The sequence below is a fragment of the Camelina sativa genome, chromosome 5, assembly GCF_000633955.1.
Source record: "Camelina sativa cultivar DH55 chromosome 5, Cs, whole genome shotgun sequence".
Lineage (NCBI taxonomy): Eukaryota > Viridiplantae > Streptophyta > Magnoliopsida > Brassicales > Brassicaceae > Camelina > Camelina sativa.
Window position 1 is genome coordinate 27,824,931 of NC_025689.1, and position 23,518 is coordinate 27,848,448.

A 23,518-nucleotide genomic window follows, 5' to 3' on the forward strand; every position below is an offset into this window, starting at 1 on the left:
AGTTAAGAATATTTGACAACTTTTGGAAATTAGAGATTATTTTTTTGTATGAATCCACACTATCACCAATTTATTGTTGTCTTCTTCTTCCTCTCATATTTTCAAAAACGTGTTTCTTCCACCAATCTAAGCTGTTGGGCGATACTTCTCAAACTATCAAAATTACCAAACTCGTACAACAAATACAAAAATGTGGCTTAATCATAAAAATTATCGTGATATTTACTAGTTAAACAGTTATACACTTTCTAAATAATTAGCTAGACCACACTTATAGATGTGTAATTTTTTCATATAAAACTCACAATTTTGAGAAGAAAAATCTAGTTTTTGTTTTCTATTGTTTGGACGACCTCAAAGTGAGGCACTTAGCATTTTCTCAGACGGACCTACTAAAATCCCAAAAAAACATTCCAAGTTAAAAAGACCCGTCCGTAATGAACTTGTTTTTCCTATGTTTCAGTTTCAGAGAGAATGTAATATATTACAGAGAGATATAGAGTGCAGAACAAGTCAAAGACCATTCCGTTTATATAGAGTGTGGAACAAGTCAAAGACCATTCCGCGTATCTGTCAGTCACTTATACTTCCTTAACTTTGTCCCAACACTGGTGCCCTGTTTTTCATTCTACAAAAAGAGAGAAAGATTTGTTAAGGATACAATCATATCTCTCAAGGATACAGTCGTATCACGTCCTCACCCCTGTCATATCTGTCAACGATACAATCGTATCACGTCTTCACTACCTCAATATTCACATTCCTTGTTTCTGTTTCATTCCATATGTTGTATAGCCTAGAATCGTCCATGTCTCAGTATATATATGAGTCTGTAATCATCTCTGTAAATCACACTCAATAACACAACATTCACAACATTCTCATGGTATCAGAGCTAAGCCGATACTCATAAATTTTTTCTTTTCCAGCCATCCCAGTTTCTTCCTCTTCGATCTCCTTTCTCATTCTCTTGTTCTCAGATCTTATTCCCAGATCTCATTCTTTTCTTCTTTCCTCCATTCTCTACAATGGCTGCTGCAGAAATCGCTGACTCAACTCAAAGACTCCTTAACATCAATATGATGAGCATCACCAAGCTCACCTCTACAAACTATCTCACATGGAGCCTTCAAGTTCATTCTCTCCTCGACGGCTACGATCTTGTTGGGTACATCGATGGCACCTCCGCCCCACANAAGGATACAATCATATCTCTCAAGGATACAGTCGTATCACGTCCTCACCCCTGTCATATCTGTCAACGATACAATCGTATCACGTCTTCACTACCTCAATATTCACATTCCTTGTTTCTGTTTCATTCCATATGTTGTATAGCCTAGAATCGTCCATGTCTCAGTATATATATGAGTCTGTAATCATCTCTGTAAATCACACTCAATAACACAACATTCACAACTTTCACATGGTATCAGAGCTAAGCCGATACTCATAAATTTTTTCTTTTCCAGCCATCCCAGTTTCTTCCTCTTCGATCTCCTTTCTCATTCTCTTGTTCTCAGATCTTATTCCCAGATCTCATTCTTTTCTTCTTTCCTCCATTCTCTACAATGGCTGCTGCAGAAATCGCTGACTCAACTCAAAGACTCCTTAACATCAATATGATGAGCATCACCAAGCTCACCTCTACAAACTATCTCACATGGAGCCTTCAAGTTCATTCTCTCCTTGACGGCTACGACCTTGCTGGGTACATCGATGGCACCTCCGTCCCACCAGAACAAAGAATCGGCTCCACCACTCCGCCAACTCCAAATCCATCGTACGCAAAGTGGAGACACCAAAACAAGCTGATCTACAGTGGGCTTCTTGGCACACTCTCTCCGGCGATCAAACCGTTGGTCTCCAAAACCAAGTCCTCTGCCGAGATGTGGAAACAAATCTCCTCCACTTATGCAAATCCAAGCTGGGGTCACATTCAACAACTCCGTCTGCAACTTAAGCAAGCGTCAAAAGGTGAGAAGACTATTGATGAGTACATGCAGATGCTCACCACGCGGTTCGACCAACTCGCGCTTCTTGGCAAACCTCTTGCTATTGAGGACCAACTTGNTCTTAACATCAATATGATGAACATCGCCAAGCTCACCTCTACAAACTATCTCACATGGAGCCTTCAAGTTCATTCTCTCCTCGACGGCTACGATCTTGTTGGGTACATCGATGGCACCTCCGCCCCACAAGAACAAACAATCGGCTCCACCACTCCGCCAACTCCAAATCCATCGTACGCAAAGTGGAGACGCCAAGACAAGCTGATCTATAGTGGGCTTCTTGGCACACTCTCTCCAGCGATCCAACCATTGGTCTCCAAAACCAAGTCCTCTGCCGAGATGTGGAAACAAATCTCCTCCACTTATGCAAATCCAAGCTGGGGTCACATTCAACAACTCCGTCTGCAACTTAAGCAAGCGTCAAAAGGTGAGAAGACTATTGATGAGTACATGCAGGTGCTCACCACGCGGTTCGACCAACTCGCGCTTCTTGGCAAACCTCTTGCTATTGAGGACCAACTTGAGTTCATCCTTGGTGGCTTACCCGAAGACTACAAATCTGTTGTTGATCAAGTGGAAGGGCGTGACACTCCTCCATCCGTTGTTGAAGTTCATGAAAAACTCATCAGCAAAGAAGCCAAACTTCTATCTCTCTCCTTGCCTACCGCTTCAACCGGACCAATCTCTGCTCATGCTGCGACCTATCGTCCAAAGTTTAACTCCGGGAAACAATCATTCCAGTCACACCAACCATGGCACAACAACAACAACAAGAATTNACCAATGTCCATTGTGTACCTAACATCCACAAAAATCTAGTTTCCGTATACCGCCTATGTAACTCTAACAATGTCTCTGTTCATTTTTTCCCTGCTCACTTTCAGGTGAAGGATCTGATCTTGGGGGTCCTATTACTCCAAGGANGACAAGAGAACCGCATGCTCAAGGGGTACCAAGGCAAGTGTCAAATCTGTGGGGTGTTTGGTCACAGCACCAAACGCTGCTCCCACCTTCAACAGCCCTCCTATGGCTCTCAAAGCGGTATTCTACCCTCTCCGTTCCGCCCCTGGCAGCCGCGTGCCAACCTTGCTCTTGGACACCAACAAATTACAAATCCATGGATACTTGACATCGGCGCCACTCATCACATGACCAGCGATCTTGGTAATTTGGCGTCACACCAACCGTACCAGGGCGATGATGCAGTCCTCATCGGTGACGGTTCGGGTCTTTCAATTTCCCAGACTGGTCCACTGTCCCTCCCTTCAAACTCTAAACCTTTATCTCTTACCAATGTCCATTGTGTACCTAACATCCACAAAAATCTAGTTTCCGTATACCGCCTATGTAACTCTAACAATGTCTCTGTTCATTTTTTCCCTGCTCACTTTCAGGTGAAGGATCTGATCTTGGGGGTCCTATTACTCCAAGGAAAAACTAATGGTGAACTTTACGAGTGGCCGGTCTCCATCTCCACCATCAAATCCTTCTTCGCCTCACCCTCATCAAAACCATCTCTCAAAGACTGGCATTCACGTCTAGGCCACCCTTCTCACTCCATCCTCAAAACAATTGTTTCAAAATTCTCTCTTTCGTTTTCTCAATCAGATTCACAAACAATGTTGTGTGCTGATTGTGCAATTAATAAGAGCCATAAACTCCCTTTTTCACAAACCTCCATTGTCTCTTCTTCCCCTCTTGAAATAATCTTCTCTGATGTTTGGACCTCCCCAATCCTCTCAATCGATAACTTCAAATATTACCTTATACTCGTTGATCACTACACCCGATACACATGGATTTACCCGCTCAAGACTAAATCTCAAGTCCGTGACACATTCATCACATTCAAGTCCAATGTTGAAAACCGCTTCAACAAACGCATAGGTACCTTATACTCTGACAATGGCGGTGAGTTCGTTGCTCTACGATCATTCCTATCCAGCTCCGGGATCTCGCATCTCACCTCACCTCCACACACTCCCGAACACAATGGGATCTCCGAAAGAAAGCATCGTCACATCGTCGAAACCGGGTTATCGCTTCTCACTCATGCCGGTATGCCACACAAATATTGGACCTACGCCTTTGCTACGGCTGTTTACCTCATAAACCGCCTTCCGACGCCAGTCCTCACCATGGAGAATCCACAACATAAGCTGTTTGGCGCGGAACCCAACTACGACAAACTTCGTGTGTTTGGGTGTCTATGTTTTCCGTGGCTGCGTCCGTACACCAATCATAAGCTCGAAAACCGCTCAACTCCATGTGTCTTTTTGGGCTATTCTCTCACGCAAAGCGCTTATCTATGTCTTCAACCAAGTTCCGGTCGAATATATGTGTCACGCCATGTTAAGTTTGATGAGAGCAGCTTCCCGTTTCAACAGTTCTCCCCACCATCATCTGCAACTCTACCATCTTCTCCGGAACCTCAACTACATCCCTCGGCTATACTCATACCACCTCCTCCATCTCTAACTCCCCCAACCCAGCCTCCTCCACCGTCACCGTCACCACTCGTAACGCCACCGCTGCCAGGACCACCGAGCTCAGATCGTCACCAGCCAGTGATCACGGAATCAATCGTCAACCCCGAACGAGACACTGTTACGAACACTATTGATGACTCTCACAATTGCCCTCACCACGCTCAAACAACTCAACCTGAACAACAACCTCCTCTCAAACAATATGTTAGACGATCCATCACCACAGGCCCATCAAAACAAGCCCACACCAATCCACAAACATCAAACCAAATTACCAAATCACCAAACCCAAACACTCAACCTCCAAAACCGACACTCAACCCTCCAAACCCAACTCCACAAACCACATCCCCAAATCCATCACCACCGACCGTCAACCCGTTACCAGCCCCACCTGCACCACAACCCGTTGTCACCGATAACCAACATTCAATGAAAACTCGCCGGAAAAATAACATCTCCAAACCCAAACAAAAATTCAACCTCTCTGTCGCTTTATCCCCCTACATACCACCCGAACCCTCGACAGTGACTCAGGCCTTGAAAGACCCAAACTGGCGTGGAGCCATGTCTACCGAAATTGATGCCTTTGCTCGGAACCGTACTCTTGATCTTGTTCCTAGACAGCCTCACCATAATGTTGTTGGTTGCAAATGGCTTTATAAAAACAAATTTAATCCTAATGGCTCACTTGGCAGGTGTAAAGCAAGGCTCGTTGCAAAAGGATACACTCAACAGCTTGGTCGTGACTATACCGAAACGTTCAGCCCAGTGATCAAATCAACCACGATCAGGCTGGTTCTTGATGTTGCTGTCTCTAAGTCCTGGCCTATCAAACAGCTCGACGTCAATAACGCATTCCTACGAGGAACACTGGATGAAGAGGTCTATATGGAGCAACCACCAGGCTTTGTCAACACCGACTTCCCGAACCATGTCTGTCGTCTACATAAGGCGATCTACGGCTTAAAACAGGCACCTCGCGCATGGTACACCGAACTAAAGAACTACCTGGTTGGTCTTGGTTTTGTGAACTCCCTCGCCGACACATCACTGTTCGTGCTTCAAAATGGGAAGGCCTTTCTCTACCTCCTTGTTTACGTCGATGATATTCTTATTACTGGGAGCAATGCTGCTCACATACAACAAGTTCTTACCTTACTCGCTGAACGCTTCTCTGTTAAGGATCCTGAAGATCTTAATTACTTCCTTGGCATCGAAGCACATCGCACTCCTCACGGGCTCCATTTATCCCAGCGGAAGTACATTGTTGACCTTCTCCATCAATATAACATGACCGATGCCAACGCAGTCCTCACACCGATGGCATCCTCACCAAAGCTCACACTTACATCTGGACACACTCTCTCGGACTCGACACCTTATCGAAAGCTCGTAGACAGTCTCCAATATCTAGCTTTCACTCGGCTTGACATTGCTTACGCGGTAAACCGCCTCTCACAGTTCATGCACCGCCCCACCGATGCTCATTGGCAGGCTGCGAAGAGAATACTACGCTATCTGGCCGGTACACCTACACATGGTCTCTTTCTCTCTGCCAAAACACCACTATCACTACATGCTTTTTCCGATGCAGATTGGGCAGGAGATTCCCATGACTATGTATCAACCAATGCATACATCGTTTATTTAGGTAGAAATCCTATATCTTGGTAGCAAAGAAACAGAATGGCGTGGCACGATCCTCCACCGAGGCTGAATACAGGTCGGANTCGTTGCAAAAGGATACACTCAACAGCTTGGTCGTGACTATACCGAAACGTTCAGCCCAGTGATCAAATCAACCACGATCAGGCTGGTTCTTGATGTTGCTGTCTCTAAGTCCTGGCCTATCAAACAGCTCGACGTCAATAACGCATTCCTACGAGGAACACTGGATGAAGAGGTCTATATGGAGCAACCACCAGGCTTTGTCAACACCGACTTCCCGAACCATGTCTGTCGTCTACATAAGGCGATCTACGGCTTAAAACAGGCACCTCGCGCATGATACACCGAACTAAAGAACTACCTGGTTGGTCTTGGTTTAGTGAACTCCCTCGCCGACACATCACTGTTCGTGCTTCAAAATGGGAAGGCCTTTCTCTACCTCCTTGTTTACGTCGATGATATTCTTATTACTGGGAGCAATGCTGCTCACATACAACAAGTTCTTACCTTACTCGCTGAACGCTTCTCTGTTAAGGATCCTGAAGATCTTAATTACTTCCTTGGCATCGAAGCACATCGCACTCCTCACGGGCTCCATTTATCCCAGCGGAAGTACATTGTTGACCTTCTCCATCAATATAACATGACCGATGCCAACGCAGTCCTCACACCGATGGCATCCTCACCAAAGCTCACACTTACATCTGGACACACTCTCTCGGACTCGACACCTTATCGAAAGCTCGTAGACAGTCTCCAATATCTAGCTTTCACTCGGCTTGACATTGCTTACGCGGTAAACCGCCTCTCACAGTTCATGCACCGCCCCACCGATGCTCATTGGCAGGCTGCGAAGAGAATACTACGCTATCTGGCCGGTACACCTACACATGGTCTCTTTCTCTCTGCCAAAACACCACTATCACTACATGCTTTTTCCGATGCAGATTGGGCAGGAGATTCCCATGACTATGTATCAACCAATGCATACATCGTTTATTTAGGTAGAAATCCTATATCTTGGTAGCAAAGAAACAGAATGGCGTGGCACGATCCTCCACCGAGGCTGAATACAGGTCGGAAGCCAACACAGCATCTGAAATAAGATGGATATGTAATCTCCTCTCCGAGCTTGGGATACGACAAACTGCTCCTCCGGTGATATATTGTGACAATGTTGGTGCCACATTCCTCTGTGCCAACCCCGTCTTCCATTCCCGAATGAAGCACATTGCGATAGACTACCACTTCATAAGGGGACAAGTTCAAAATGGCCTTCTTCGTGTTGCTCATGTCCACACCACCGACCAACTTGCTGATGCACTTACCAAACCATTGGGTCGTCAACGGTTCCTTGAACTACGTCACAGGATTGGAGTAACCAAAACTCCTCCATCTTGAGGGGGGATGTTAAGGATACAATCATATCTCTCAAGGATACAGTCGTATCACGTCCTCACCACTGTCATATCTGTCAACGATACGATCGTATCATGTCTTAACTACCTCAATATTCACATTCCTTGTTTCTGTTTCATTCCATATGTTGTATAGCCTAGAATCGTCCATGTCTCAGTATATATATGAGTCTGTAATCATCTCTGTAAATCACACTCAATAACACAACATTCACAACATTCTCAAGATTCATGGAAGAAACGAATTAGATTTTACAAATGTGTTTTATTTTTCTTATGAAAATAACATTTACGAACATAACTGTCTAGAATCTCTCCTCTAAACATATGACCTTCACACGATTTTCTATTCACAAACTTGAAGATTCCGGCTCGGAATTTGTTGAGCATAACAGTATCTCGGAGGAGCTTGAATTCTCCTCTGAAATTCTAAAAGATTCAGAAAGCAGCGCGGCTGGAATTCGCTGCAAGACAGGCCTCGGAGGCACTTCAAGTGGTTCAAGGCTGCCTTCCATCATCTCTACTACTCTGTTCATTGGTGGGCAGTTTGATGGGGAAGACTGAATACACCACAAACCCACTATTGTCATTTTTTTTGCTATCTCCTCTTCTTCGCTTTTGATTCCATTCTCGATAAGCCCTCCAGTGTCTGCCTTCTCAAGATCCTTATAGATCCATTCTGGAAAATACATTGAGCTTGTCTCGGATGCAGAGTTTTGATCAAATCTTTCTTTCTTCCTTGCACCTATCATTTCAAGGACCAGCATCCTGTAGCTATACACATCGGACTTGTGAGAAACACTCCCATAAAGTCGAGAGATCATCTCTGGTGCAATGTATCCAACTGTACCTCTTGTTTCTAAAAATGATAAGATGCTCTCCTTCTTCTCGCAGAGTTTAGCAAGTCCGAAATCAGAAACTTTGGGGCAAAGGTTGTCATCCAAAAGCACGTTCTGAGGTTTAATGTCGATATGCACTATCCTTGTTTTGCATGCGTAGTGCAAGTACTCTAGACCACGCGCAACTCCTAGCGCGATCCCATATAGTGCCGATAAGTCCAAATTTGTTGAGTTCTTGTCTGAGATGAACTTATCGAGTGACCCATTCCCCAAAAATTCATACATAACTGCTCTTTTTGAACCTTCACAGCAGAATCCAAGTAGTGAAACAATGTTGACATGAGATGTTTGGCTCATGCTGGCAACTTCATTGATAAAATCTTCACCATCACTACCCTTTGATTCTTTCAGAACTTTCACCGCAACCATACGACCATCAGAAAGGGTTCCGCTATAAACAATTCCAAAGCCTCCTCTCCCAACCTCTTCAGCGAACGACTTTGTTATTTTCTTCACTTCGGCATAAGTATAGTGTTTGAGTGGAATAAGAGCCTTCATTTTCTGTAGTCTCAGATCATATGATGTTTTTCTCTTTCGGAAAATTTGGACTCTGAAGAAAGGGCATAGTAGCACCAGGAAAATAGTAACAACACCTGTTAATAAACCTAGAGCTGTAAAAGAGCAGAGAAAATCTTTTCAATTATTAACTTTTTAACACCAAGGAAGATGGAAAACAATTTGAAATATCTTTGAGCACCACACTAACCTAGCAAACTATAAAATATGACCGCCGTCGCTGCGAAACCATGAAATAAGTAAAAATTGTCAGCGTAGGACCAAATTTGATTTAATTTCGAAACAAAAAAAAAACAGAAAGACAATGGTTTTAGGAAGATAAAAACAGTCATTCCAAGAAAGTTAAAGCACCTATCTGGTGCCCAATATTCGTTCTTGCAACCATCAAATAGCACCAATAAGAAAGTTGGAATCGAAGACAGCAACTTTGAATTTGCTGTAAATAATCAAAAGAAATCTTACCATTGTGTCGGCATGTACTGTTATGCGTTCCATCTTTACAATAACAGACGAAGCTACTTGAGGTCTGATTATATCCACAAGCACCAGAAGATTGGATGCACATCAAACAATCTAAGTTGACATTAAGCTCAACACCTTGTTCAAGAGCCATCACTAGATTATGAAAAAATTAGAATACATACCTCAATCTTAATAGGTAATTTGAACTCTATACTAAATCTTTTAAGTCTTTGAAATGTACTCTTATGGGCTGAACTAAATGACTATTTTGTCCTTGGTTACAAATTAAATTAAACTAAATACAATATAATTAAATTAATTTATTTGAAAATTTTATTTTTAAAAATAATATGTAAACTAGATATTCGGAATTTTCTGTATTGTTTTTTAAAAATTATGAATTAATTTATTATATATAATATTAATCAATAACTAAAAAATTAAATTAAGATAAAATAAATAACATATACCCTTAATTAATAATTAATTAAACATTAAAAATTAAACATAAAATAATTAAACTCATCATTGTTAGAAAATTATTTTTAAAAATAACTGTTTATATTTTAGATATTGAAATTTTTTTGATAATGATGAATGTAGTTTATTATGGAAAATATTAATCAATAAAAAAAATTAAAAAAGTTTTTTTTGATAATGATCATGAAGTAGTTTATTATGGAAAATAAATTAAAATTTTTAAAATTAAAATTATGGAAAATATTTTAGATATTAAAATTTTTTTTTGATAATGATGATGAAGTAGTTTAAAAAATAAATTAATTTTTTTTGGATAATGATGAAATAATTTATTATGGAAAAAATTAATCAATAAAGAAAATTAAAAAAGAAAATTAAAGAAAATTAATCAATAGATAATATTATTTTTCATTTAATAAAAAAGTTTTGAAAAATAATTATATATTTTAATTTATTTTGAAAATTGTTAACTTTAATAAAATAATAATAAATTGTGAGATTTTAGAAAATAAATCAACAGTTCAAAAAAATCGACTATGTAACAAATCAATTAATAAAAAAATAAATCGACTTTTTAATATAAGTCAACAAAGAAAAAAACATAAATCAGCAGGAATAAAATATAAGTCGACAGTTAAAAAAGTCAATCATATTAATAAGTCAACTTAAAATAAAATAAGTCTACTAAGACCAAACAAATCAACGGGAAAAAATATAAATCAACAAACAAAACAAATAAGTCAACATCATCAAAAGTCGACTTTGTAAAAAAACAATCAAACAAAAAAAAAAGTCGACAATTTTATAATAAATCGATGGAAAAATAAATAAGTCGACAAAAATTAAACTTAAGTCAACCATTCAAAATATCTTCCTTATTAATAAATCAATGTAGAATATAATAAGTCAACAATAAATAAACAAATCAACAGAAAACAAATATAAATCGATGAACAAAAAAATAAGTCAACAGTTAAAAAAATCGACTATGTTATAAATCCACTAGCCATAACATAAGTCAACTGTTCTAATATAAGTCGATGACACAGATAATTAAGTCAACAGAAGTAAAAAAACAAAACGATTGTTCAAAAAATCGACATTATAAAGAAATCAACCTTGATTAAAATAAGTCTAAAACATTTATATATATATATATATATTATAAATTGTATAATCTTGAATTATTTATTTTTAAAGAAAATTAAATCTAAATAATATCAACAAAAATATTTAAATTCTTTTTCTTTAACCAAAATTTTAAGATAAAAAATTTATTCATGTAATCATTATTTAAAATACAATAAATAATTTTCGTTATAATTTTAAATTATTAAATAATTAATTCCGAATTTAACAATTTTAAAAAGTAATTTATTTTTAAAGTTGATTTATTTTGAAATATAAGTTAAGTTTTTATTGTTTTTATTTAATTGTTAAAATTATTTAGTAATAAGGGTATTTCTGTCCATTTTCATTCCAAAATGTGTAGTTTTCAAATAACTATAAGATTAAGTGTAATTTTCAAATTTCTTTTCAAATATAGTATAGTTTTCAAATTGTCCCTTAGATTATCTAGAGTGGGACGTCTTTGCAATGTCTCCAATGCCGACCCAGACACTGGAATACTGACGTTTCTTTTACACATTAACATTACCTTGAAGTTGTTAAAAAGGCCTCTAAACCCATAAAGTAAAGTAGAAGAGAGGTTTCTCGTCACATAGTAACTTCTTCCCCCATCACAACCCAACTCTCCACCGTAAATAGTAGAAGAAAGAGCCGACGAATGGAACTGGCAGTTGTAGTATAATGTTAACAGCTCTGTCTCAGCAGCGCAGCGAGTTGAAAGAATGGAAGGATGATATTGATAATTGGGACATTTATTGGGTTTGAGGGACAAAGATCGCCGATATAGTCTGATTTAGCAATTCTTATAGTAGAATAATATTCACGAGATAAAATTCTCAACTTTATAGAGGCGATGTTAAACTCCGCGAATCCTCTGCTACAGTCGAGCTTGAAGTCCGGGTGGCCACAGTTTTCCCTGCCTGGTATCCAAAAGGGGTAATCTAGATATATCTGATCCCTGTTGGATAAGTTTTGAACCTTAAGGCCCAAGTTATTCTTACAATGGACTGTTAAGAATAAGAAAGAAGATAAGCTCAAAAAATATTTAGGAGTAATCTAAATATTGGTGTTTTCCTAATAGGTTTAGGATTTGTGTTTTGATATAAAGGCTATGTTGAGTTGTGACATAAGCCATGAGATTAAGAGAGAGCTTTGAGAGTGTTTAGTTTTGAGAGGATATTTTCTAAACACATTAATAAAGATAGTTGTTCTTTATATTTGAAGTTTCTCTTAATCCTTTTATTTGGTATCAGAGCTTGATATGTTTGATCAATCCAAAGGATAGGACTTGATACAAACCATGAGTGAATTAGCAACCAGAACTCGTCAGAAGGATATGGACAAGTCGGTCTCCATTCAGTGCCCTCAGCTCACTGCTACAAACTATACCGTATGGTCTATGAAGAAGAAGGTGATTTTGAGAATACAGAAGGTTTGGGAGACAATAGAAACAGGTTCAACAGATGATGAGAAGAACGATGTTGCGATTGCGTTGTTATTTTAGTCGATCCCATAATCTCTAATACTACAAGTTGGTGATTTGCCTCACCAAAAGAGATTTGGGACTCGATAAAGTCTAGGAACATGGGAGCCGATCGTGTCAAGGAGGCACGTTTGCAGACCCTAATGTCTGATTTCGAGAAGCTAAGGATGGGAGAATCAGATAAGATAGATAGCTTTGCAGGGAAGTTATCTGAAATCGCGACACAAGCAACGTCACTTGGACAGACGATCGATGAACCTAGAATGGTGAAGAAACTATTAAACAGTGTGCCAAGGAATAAGTTTANGTAATAAGGGTATTTCTGTCCATTTTCATTCCAAAATGTGTAGTTTTCAAATAACTATAAGATTAAGTGTAATTTTCAAATTTCTTTTCAAATATAGTATAGTTTTCAAATTGTCCCTTAGATTATCTAGAGTGGGACGTCTTTGCAATGTCTCCAATGCCGACCCAGACACTGGAATACTGACGTTTCTTTTACACATTAACATTACCTTGAAGTTGTTANTATTGAATCTCAATACTACTAGCTTCCAAGAGATAGTTGGAAGACTCAAGGCTTATGAAGAGAGAATACAAGGAGAAGATAAGCAAGAAGACACACAAGGGAAATTGTTGTTCAGTAACTCCAACGACTATCAGCAGCAGTCAACCTACAACTCGAACTCTAACAACTTTCGAGGTCGAGGACATGGTCGAGGAGGATGAGGCTACAGAGGTCGCGGTAGAGGACGAGGCAGAGGAAGGTATAATGGACAAGATCGAACTGATTGCCACACAAATCAAAACCAAACTCAAGAGAAGAAAGAAAAGTCTATAACCTGTTTTAGATGCGACAAGGTCGGACATTATACTTCTGCTTGTCCCGAGAAATTTCAAAAGTTGCAGGAAGCAAATAAGGTCGAAACAGATGAAACAGAGAAGGCTGATCAGACTCTGTATATGCATGAAGTTGTCTTCTTGAATGAAGATAAACTTATCCCTAAGAACTATAGTAAAGAAGAAGTTATGTGGTATTTAGACAACAGAGCGTCTAACCACATGACCGGACATGAAACGTATTTCTCTGAACTTAACAAGAACATAAAAGGAAAAGTTAAATTCGGTGATGGATCGTGTGTGGAGATTAAAGGAAAAGGGTCAATATTATTTGAAAGCAAGAATGGAGAACAGATTCTGGTATCTGATATATATTTTATCCCTGACCTCAAGAGCAACATACTAAGCCTAGGACAAGCAACTGAGGTGTGTTGCGACGTTCGAATGAGAATAGACTATCTGACAGTTCATGATCCAAGTGATAGACTTCTGGTGAGAGTTATGTGTTTTGCAAATCGGTTGTATAAGATCAGTCTCAAGATAGGAAGACCGACATCACTGCTATCTCGTCTTGAAGACAACACCTGGAAGTGGCACGCAAGACTTGGTCACATTAGTTTCAAAACGATTAAGGCAATGTATCTGCAGAAAATGGTTCTTGGTTTAACTGATGTGAGAGATGAAAAGTTGCTATGTGAATCCTGTTTAGTTGGCAAGCAGACACGACATGTATTTCCGAAAGCCACACAATTTCGAGCCTCAAAACCACTTGAACTACTACATGCTGATCTGTGCGGTCCAATTTCTCCTGCAACACTCGCAAATAACAGGTATGTTTTTGTGATTATTGATGACTACTCAAGGTACATGTGGTCTATTTTGATAAAGGAGAAGAGTGAAGCTTTTGGAAGTTTCAAAGGTTTTAAGAATGTAGTAGAGAAAGAGCTTGGAAATCTTATCAAGACCCTGAGAACTGATAGAGGGGGAGAGTTTACATCAAGTGAGTTTAATGATTTCTGTATATCTGCTGGGATTACAAGACATTTAACAGCTCCTTACACCCCTCAACAAAATGGTGTGGTAGAGAGGAGAAACAGAACTCTAATGGAGATGACAAGAAGTCTTCTTAAAGGTATGGAGGTTCCTAACTATCTGTGGGGAGAAGGAGTTCGTCACGCTACATATTTGATAAACAGGGTGCCTACTAAAGCTCTTGACAACATGACACCATATGAGAAATTGCGAGGAAGAAAGCCAAATATCGAGCACTTAAGGGTATTTGGTTGTGTGTCGTTTGCAAAGATTGATAATGCACTCCTAAAGAAGCTTGATGACAGGTCACAACCACTGCTACATCTCGGGATTGAACCAGGATCGAAGGCTTACAGATTGTTTAATCCTTCTACTCGAAGAATTATTGTTAGCCGTGATGTAGTCTTTAGTGAAAAGGATAAGTGGTCTTGGAGTTCATCAAAAGATGAAACTAATAGGGAACCTTGAATGTTTCACATGCGATGGGGCAATGTTGAGGATGCTGGAGAAGGTCTTGTTATGACTGAAAATAATGCAGAAAATGTAGAGGAAGATGAAACAGAGAGTGTTACATCACAAGAAAATGCAGAAGATAATGAGGGTATAGCTACACAAGACATTCAACCGCAGCAGCCATTAAGAAGATCTACTCGTGAGATTCATAAGCCGAAGCGATATGAAGACTATGTGCTTTTAGCTACAATTGAGAGTGAAACTCTTTTGTTACTAATAAATAATGAACCACGGTTTTACGAGGAAGCTAAGAATCAGCTAGTATGGAGACTTGCGTGCAGAGGGGAGATAGAATCTATCAATAAAAACAAGACATGGGATCTTGTTGATAGACCAAGAGGTGTGAAGGTAATTGGTCTTAAGTGGGTTTTTAAACTAAAAAGGAATGCTGATGGCTCTATAAATAAGTACAAAGCCAGACTTGTGGCAAAGGGTTATGTACAAGAGAGTGGTGTAGAATTTGGTGAAGCATTCGCTCCAGTGGCACGCCTGGAAACCATTCGACTATTGATTGCTTTAGCTACAGCAGATGGATGGGAAATCCATCACTTGGATGTGAAGACAGCCTTCTTACACGGTGAGTTAAAGGAGGCCGTGTACGTAGATTTTGAAAGAGATGGGTTTTAAAAGATGCGTTAAAGAAGCTTCTGTGTATCGGAGATCAAATGATAAAGAGTTGCTCTTAGTTGCGGTTTATGTTGATGATTTATTGGTAACTGGGAGCAATCTTATGATGATACTAGGTTTTTGTGTGTCTTATCCTAGCAGGTTCAATTAACCTTAAGTGTTGTAGTATTTAAGGTGTCAATCCAAATGGGATGTTGCTAGCAATCAAGATGCAATCAAGGAATCACAAGTCAAGCCAATTCAAAAAGAGTGTTTTTTCTAACAATCCTAGAATGACAAAAATGCAAACAGAAATGTGTTCTGGAACTAGAAACGAGAATGCAAGACAAAAAATGAAAATTAATAAAAACAGTAACGAGTCTACGCATGAATTAAAAAGCAAGAAGCGAAACAATCTCAGGAATGTAATATCAATCAAAAGGATAAAAGTCCTAAGGATGGGAGTAATTGATGTCGGTGGAGTATCCTAGTCTACAGAGTGTTTAACATGCCACAAGCAATCTATCCCTAAACAATGAACATCACAACTTAGCTAATCCAATCTCTTGGTAAAAGCTACTCAGACTCAACCACTTCCATACCTAGCTCTCGCTAGAGAAACGTGGTCGAGCAGGCATGACAAACAAGTTCATTCACGTCAACAAACATCCTAGACAACTAATCTCTTAGGCTAGGAACGTAAGTCTCTGGCACTAGTTGGTCAGACATTTCATCGAACATCTTTTGGGTGTGGAAATGTCTCGAACCTAGTTCCAATTGATCAGAGAGAAACTAGTAATTCTAACTCTAGTCCAGAAGGGAATCATACAAATCAAGCTTAAACACACTACATCCTAAGATCCTCCCCCTAATCTATCACATCCTCAAGAACTAACGCACTACTCAGATCCGGAAATCATCATCAACAATACAAACTCAGAAAACATTGAAACAAGCATTCTTAGATAGATAAAAATGAGATAAACAAGTTTGTAGAAGAAATCAAATGCAAATACTCAATGTATCAAAAGATATCTGAATACAAAGTCTGGGAACGGTTCTTGGTGGCTAGGGAAACCTTACAAAATAAAAACGAGATAAAGACTAAGATGTTGTCGCGGAGACTTAACAAAACGTATTTATAGTAAAGACATAAAATCCCTAAAACTTAAAACGACAAGATGAAGAGTCGGTTTGGGAATCTCCTGAAGCGTGTAAGATGGAACGTCTATCCTGACATGTGCGAACGAGAAGTGGCTCGAGTGAGTGATGGCGTCGGCTCAAACAGTAGTCGACGACGGAGTGATGGCGCGACTCGAGCGGATGTGTGATGACGGAGTGATGGCGCGACTCGAGACAGCCTGGCTCCAAAGTCTCCTAAATACCTGAAATACTCCAAAATGCACGATGTATGCGAAGATAATGCAAGAACTACCTAAATATGAAAAGTGTACAAAAGAGAGTAGAAATTCATGCAAAACAATTAGTTATCCTAACTAGATGCGTGACAAAAACATGCTTAGCAGAGACAAAATATAGACATATCAACTCCCCCAAACTTATTCTTTGCTTGCCCTCAAGCAAACGATCAAGAACAAGGTATGGAGAAGAGGTGTGAAGATGGGGTCTCAGAACCTAAAACATACTGAATAGAGTAGTTAGAATCAAGGTCCTTGTTTTTAGTTCTATGATGCATGGTGAAGGAATTTCATTCGCTTGATCTACACATGCAATCCTATCAATCACCCCCTTTAACATTTATTAACAAAGAACCATGAATCAAGCTATGCAGTGTCATTGAACTCATTTGGCTAGGGTGAAAGGTTAGAGACAAATGTGGTCTCTTTCTCAAGTGGTTCCATCGATACATAACAAGGTTCTCTCATGAAAAGAGTTGAGCTTAAGAGAAGGCTAAAGGTTGAAACCAACTGATGCATACAAGAGCAGCGCCCTGTCTACCCAAAGAACATTCCAAACCGAAGTTGGACCTATCTCTACCCTTCATCAGAAACTTCATCTCAAACCCATTCTTTCATTCTTTAGATTTGGTCTTAGGAAGAGTTCACTTCTTATCACTCTAGCGGATTGGGAAAACTCTAATATCACTATGGTTCATTCTCTTTTCTTCTGAAGACTCTAGACATCTTAAGCATTTTTACTTTCTTTTCTTTGTCTAATTTTTTTTTTAATTCATGCCCAGAACCAATTATTCTTTTTACTTTGCTCACCCCAAATCCTTTACTAGACGTGTAAACTTTGAAAACACATCCCCTTCCTTAAGACTTCCTACCCTTTATTTTTCTGCACAAATCCAAACCCAATACCCAATGTCAAGTTCTCACCTAGTCCTACTAGCCCGGATAACGCGAACTAGACCTACATAGGATCCTACTCTTGTCGGTTGAAACCTAACACTTTCTAACAAGCTCAACTCGGAAAAAGACCTGACACTCAAGAATACAATTGGCTTGAAAGAACGGTTGGTTAAGGGTGCGGGAAACTGTTCCAAAGATGGGAATCAGCTACTTGGATTGACAAAAGTGGTAAAAATGTGAAAGACAATCCAAGTATGTATATGGTATCCATGAGTTCAACTTCAATGAATAACAAGATAATTGCAAGTCAGGATTAGGTTCAGATAGATAGGGAATGACGTCAATTCAGAACATGCTTCAATTTTACATTTTCAAATTCAATCAACATGCATCAAAGAACTAATAACAAGGGCCTTGATCCTATCCTATTGAATTCAGCATGCTACCAAGGTTACAATCATCATCAACCCCTATGCTAAATGCAACAACCCTATATGAATGACACTAGACTCAATCCTAATATGCAAGTGCAAGCTACATAAACACTCTGTTTTTGTGGAAATTTTCAAAAAATTTCAATTTTTTTTTGTTTTTCTATGCAAATAGATGAATGCTATCTCAAACATGATATAATGCAAAAATTTGAAATAAGAATCACAGAAAACATCATCAGATACATCATCTCAAACCCTCCCCCAAACTTAAATTACACAGTCTCCTGTGTAAGAAAAATTTGCAGGAGAATTTAAGAATCACAACAGAAACAATTCACAAATGAAATGGTATATACAAGGGAAGGTAGGAGTACCTCAGTAGTAGAAGAAGGAGTCGGAGCTCGCCCAAGGAGTTGGTGCGTGGTACTGGCTCTGTCCTTCACCGTGTTCGGGATCCGCAGGAGTGGTCTCACCGGGTTGGTCGACTTGTTGCTCAACCGCTTGCGTGTTCTGATAAGTGCTCGGCTGCTCGTCGCACTGCATGTCGTCGACTCTGGAGTCGCCATGGTCGGAGACTAATACTACCACATCCGTAGGCTGATAATCACCTTGCTGCCCAACTTGTTGCTCAACCTCTTGCTCAGCATGAGCTGCAGAACGATGCGCTGATCGACGACTTGAGGAGGCTCCTGAACCACGCGAACCTTGTCCCCTTCTCTCCCTAGATTCATGTGACAAATGGCGTGAAGGGACGGGTGTAGGCTGACGCTGCCGTGGCACATATGAAGATTGACGCGCTGGAGAGGGATTCGGAGAAGGTGTTCGCGCTAGGTTCACGGAAGGGCGTCCTGGCATTGGTCTGTTATCCTCGGGGACAAACCTGGGGACGGCGGTTGTAGAAGTCGAGCAGCTAAACAAACGCACGAGGTTCTTGACAGTCTTGGAAAGGCTGCTAAGCGCCTTGTCTCTGGCTTTCTCCCATTGTTGAAGCTTGTTGAGGCGGTCATGAGCTGCTTTGACCCCTCTGCTCATTCTCGGTTCGGTGTACTCGTCAAAGTAGAATTGTTCAGGGCGGTACTCAACTGCGTCTTCTTCCATTGGATCTTCTCCTGGTTCTGCGACGTCGACATGTTGCTCTTCCACATCAGAGTGGTATAATGCATCCGCAGGGGGAATGAACTCGACATGCTCACCCCTCAAGATTGTAGTCAGGTCGACGCAAGGGAGGAGTAATCTCGAGGGTCCGACCGCAGGATGCACAAACTTGTATAGCAATCATCCATTCCTCAAACCCGAGTCCAAAGTGCGTAGCTGCCGCAAGTTGTTTACGTCTATCCAGCGTGGTGGGTACGGCTCGGATTGTAGAGCAACGCCTGCAGCCTCAAGAAACCAAGTCACTATACCTGATACTAGGTTTTTGTGTGTCTTATCCTAGCAGGTTCAATTAACCTTAAGTGTTGTAGTATTTAAGGTGTCAATCCAAATGGGATGTTGCTAGCAATCAAGATGCAATCAAGGAATCACAAGTCAAACCAATTCAAAAAGAGTGTTTTTTCTAACAATCCTAGAATGACAAAAATGCAAACGGAAATGTGTTCTGGAACTAGAAACGAGAATGCAAGACAAGAAATGAAAATTAATAAAAACAGAAACGAGTCTAAGCATGAACTAAAAAGCAAGAAGCGAAACAATCTCAGGAATGTAATATCAATCATAAAGATAAAAGTCCTAAGGATGAGAGTAATTGATGTCGGTGGAGTATCCTAGTCTATAGAGTGTTTAACATGCCACAAGCAATCTATCCCTAAACAATGAACATCACAACTTAGCTAATCCAATCTCTTGGTAAAAGCTACTCAGACTCAACCACTTCCATACCTAGCTCTCGCTAGAGAAACGTGGTCGAGCAGGCATGACAAACAAGTTCATTCACGTCAACAAACATCCTAGACAACTAATCTCTTAGGCTAGGAACGTAAGTCTCTGGCACTAGTTGGTCAGACATTTCATCGAACACCTTTTGGGTGTGGAAATGTCTCGAACCTAGTTCCAATTGATCAGAGAGAAACTAGTAATTCTAACTCTAGTCCAGAAGGGAATCATACAAATCAAGCTTAAACACCCTACATCCTAAGATCCTCCACCTAATCTATCCCATCCTCAAGAACTAACGCACTACTCAGATCCGGAAATCATCATCAACAATACAAACTCAGAAAACATTGAAACAAGCATTCTTAGATAGGTAAAAATGAGATAAACAAGTTTGTAGAAGAAATCAAATGCAAATACTCAATGTATCAAAAGATATCTGAATACAAAGTCTGGGAACGGTTCTTGGTGGCTAGGGAAACCTTACAAAATAAAAACGAGATAAAAACTAAGATGTTGTCGCGGAGACTTAACAAAACGTATTTATAGTAAAGACATAAAACCCCTAACACTTAAAATGACAAGATGAAGAGTTGGTTTAGAATCTCCTGAAGCGTGTAAGATGGAACGTCTATCCTGACATGTGCGAACGAGAAGTGGCTCGAGTGAGTGATGGCGTCGGCTCAAACGGTAGTCGACGACGGAGTGATGGCGCGACTCGAGCGGATGTGTGATGACGGAGTGACGGCGCGACCCGAGCGGATGTGTGATGACGGAGTGATGGCGCGACCCGAGCGGATGTGTGATGACGGAGTGATGGCGCGACCCGAGCGGATGTGTGATGACGGAGTGATGGCGCGACTCGAGACAGCCTGGCTCCAAAGTCTCCTAAATACCTGAAATACTCCAAAATGCACGATGTATGCGAAGATAATGCAAGAACTACCTAAATATGAAAAGTGTACAAAAGAGAGTAGAAATTCATGCAAAACAATTAGTTATCCTAACTAGATGCGTGACAAAAACATGCTTAGCAGAGACAAAATATAGACATATCAATTCCCCCAAACTTATTCTTTGCTTGCCCTCAAGCAAACGATCAAGAACAAGGTATGGAGAAGAGGTGTGAAGATGGGGTCTCAGAACCTAAAACATACTGAATAGAGTAGTTAGAATCAAGGTCCTTGTTTTTAGTTCTATGATGCATGGTGAAGGAATTTCATTCGCTTGATCTACACATGCAATCCTATCAATCACCCCCTTTAACATTTATTAACAAAGAACCATGAATCAAGCTATGCAGTGTCATTGAACTCATTTGGCTAGGGTGAAAGGTTAGAGACAAATGTGGTCTCTTTCTCAAGTGGTTCCATCGATACATAACAAGGTTCTCTCATGAAAAGAGTTGAGCTTAAGAGAAGGCTAAAGGTTGAAACCAACTGATGCATACAAGAGCAGCGCCCTGTCTACCCAAAGAACATTCCAAACCGAAGTTGGACCTATCTCTACCCTTCATCAGAAACTTCATCTCAAACCCATTCTTTCATTCTTTAGATTTGGTCTTAGGAAGAGTTCACTTCTTATCACTCTAGCGGATTGGGAAAACTCTAATATCACTATGGTTCATTCTCTTTTCTTCTGAAGACTCTAGACATCTTAAGCATTTTTACTTTCTTTTCTTTGTCTAATTTTTTTTTATTTTCATGCCCAGAACCAATTATTCTTTTTACTTTGCTCACCCCAAATCCTTTACTAGACGTGTAAACTTTGAAAACACATCCCCTTCCTTAAGACTTTCTACCCTTTACTTTTCTGCACAAATCCATACCCAATACCCAATATCAAGTTCTCACCTAGTCCTACTAGTCCGGATAACGCGAACTAGAACTACACAGGATCCTACTCTTGTCGGTTAGAACCTAACACTTTCTAGCAAGCTCAACTCGGAAAAGGCCTGACACTCAAGAATACAATTGGCTTGAAAGATCGGTTGGTTAAGGGTGCGGGGAACTGTTCCAAAGATGGGAATCAGCTACTTGGATTGACAAGGGTGGTAAAAATGTGAAAGACAATCCAAGTATGTATATGGTATCCATGAGTTCAACTTCAATGCATAACAAGATAATTGCAAGTCAGGATTAGGTTCAGATAGATAGGGAATGACGTCAATTCAGAACATGCTTCAATCTTACATTTTCAAATTCAATCAACATGCATCAAAGAACTAATAACAAGGGCCTTGATCCTATCCTATTGAACTCAGCATGCTACCAAGGTTACCGATCATCATCAACCCCTATGCTAAATGCAACAACCCTATATGAATGACACTAGACTCAATCCTAATATGCAAGTGCAAGCTGCATGAACACTCTGTTTTTGTGGAAATTTTCAAAAATGTTCAATTTTTTTGGTTTTTCTATGCAAATAAATGGATGCTATCTCAAACATGATATGATGCAAAAAATTGAAATAAGAATCACAGAACACAACATCAGATACATCATCTCAAACCCTCCCCCAAACTTAAAATGCACAGTCTCCTGTGTAAGAAAATTTTGCAGGAGGATTTAAGAATCACAACAGAAACAATGCAGAAATGGAATGGTATATACAATGGAAGGTAGGAGTACCTCAGTAGTAGAAGAAGGAGTCGGAGCTCGCCCAAGGAGTTGGTGCGTGGTACTGGCTCTGTCCTTCACCATGTTCGGGATCCGCAGTATTGGTCTCACCTGGTTGGTCGATGTGGGTCGAGTGTACGCACGTTGACTCGAGCGAGGTGGATGATTTGGTAGTCGAGTCGTTCAGCTCGTGTTGTGTAACAACAAGGGTCCAGTCGAAGGGTGAGAAATGCGTGTTTGTTCTCCGGGACTGCAACTAAAGCTTCGGAAGGATCAAGTCAGAACTGGTCGTGGGTGACAAACATCAGCGATGACGGGATGTGTGTTGAGCTTGTCGGTCGAGTGGGATATGGTCGACTCGAGCGGGATACTTTGGAACAGAGGATTGAGTTGTGTCGGTTGAGTCGTGTAACGAGCTGGGATCGCCGGATGGGTAGAGTCACACGATGCCGACTCGAGTGGTGGTGAACGGTAGCGATGGAAGTGATACTTGCGTTGAGCTCTTACTCCCTTCTGTAGATTCCTGAACACAATAAAACTAAAAACGAAAATCAAAAACACAAGGATCCTAAAAAAATATTTACAGTAATACCTTTGGGACTTCCTCCCAAGTGAGCTTGTTTAAAGTCCCTAGCTTGACTTTGCATACTCCTTATGCTTTGGGAGGGTCATAGAGAGGTGGTGAGCTCCCCTCTGGTATGTCTTGTCTAGCCAGATACTCTTT

The 23,518-nt window shown here is 40.2% G+C and overlaps 2 protein-coding genes across 2 annotated transcripts in view; one reads left to right on the plus strand and one right to left on the minus strand.

Annotated features, from left to right (window-relative positions):
• Nucleotides 1-480, plus strand: part of LOC109132926 — a 1,115-nt gene extending 635 nt beyond the window's left edge. Inside the window, exon 2 of the mRNA XM_019245390.1 lies at nt 464-480. Coding sequence (XP_019100935.1) covers nt 464-480 — 17 coding nt within the window. The remainder of the gene's footprint in view (nt 1-463) is intronic.
• Nucleotides 7,944-23,518, minus strand: part of LOC104789649 (LEAF RUST 10 DISEASE-RESISTANCE LOCUS RECEPTOR-LIKE PROTEIN KINASE-like 2.8) — a 42,327-nt gene continuing 26,752 nt past the window's right edge. The window contains 7 exon segments of the mRNA XM_019245391.1: nt 7,944-8,734; nt 8,828-9,097; nt 9,510-9,622; nt 11,516-11,784; nt 11,787-12,019; nt 20,621-20,625; nt 22,077-22,092. Coding sequence (XP_019100936.1) covers nt 7,944-8,734; nt 8,828-9,097; nt 9,510-9,622; nt 11,516-11,784; nt 11,787-12,019; nt 20,621-20,625; nt 22,077-22,092 — 1,697 coding nt within the window.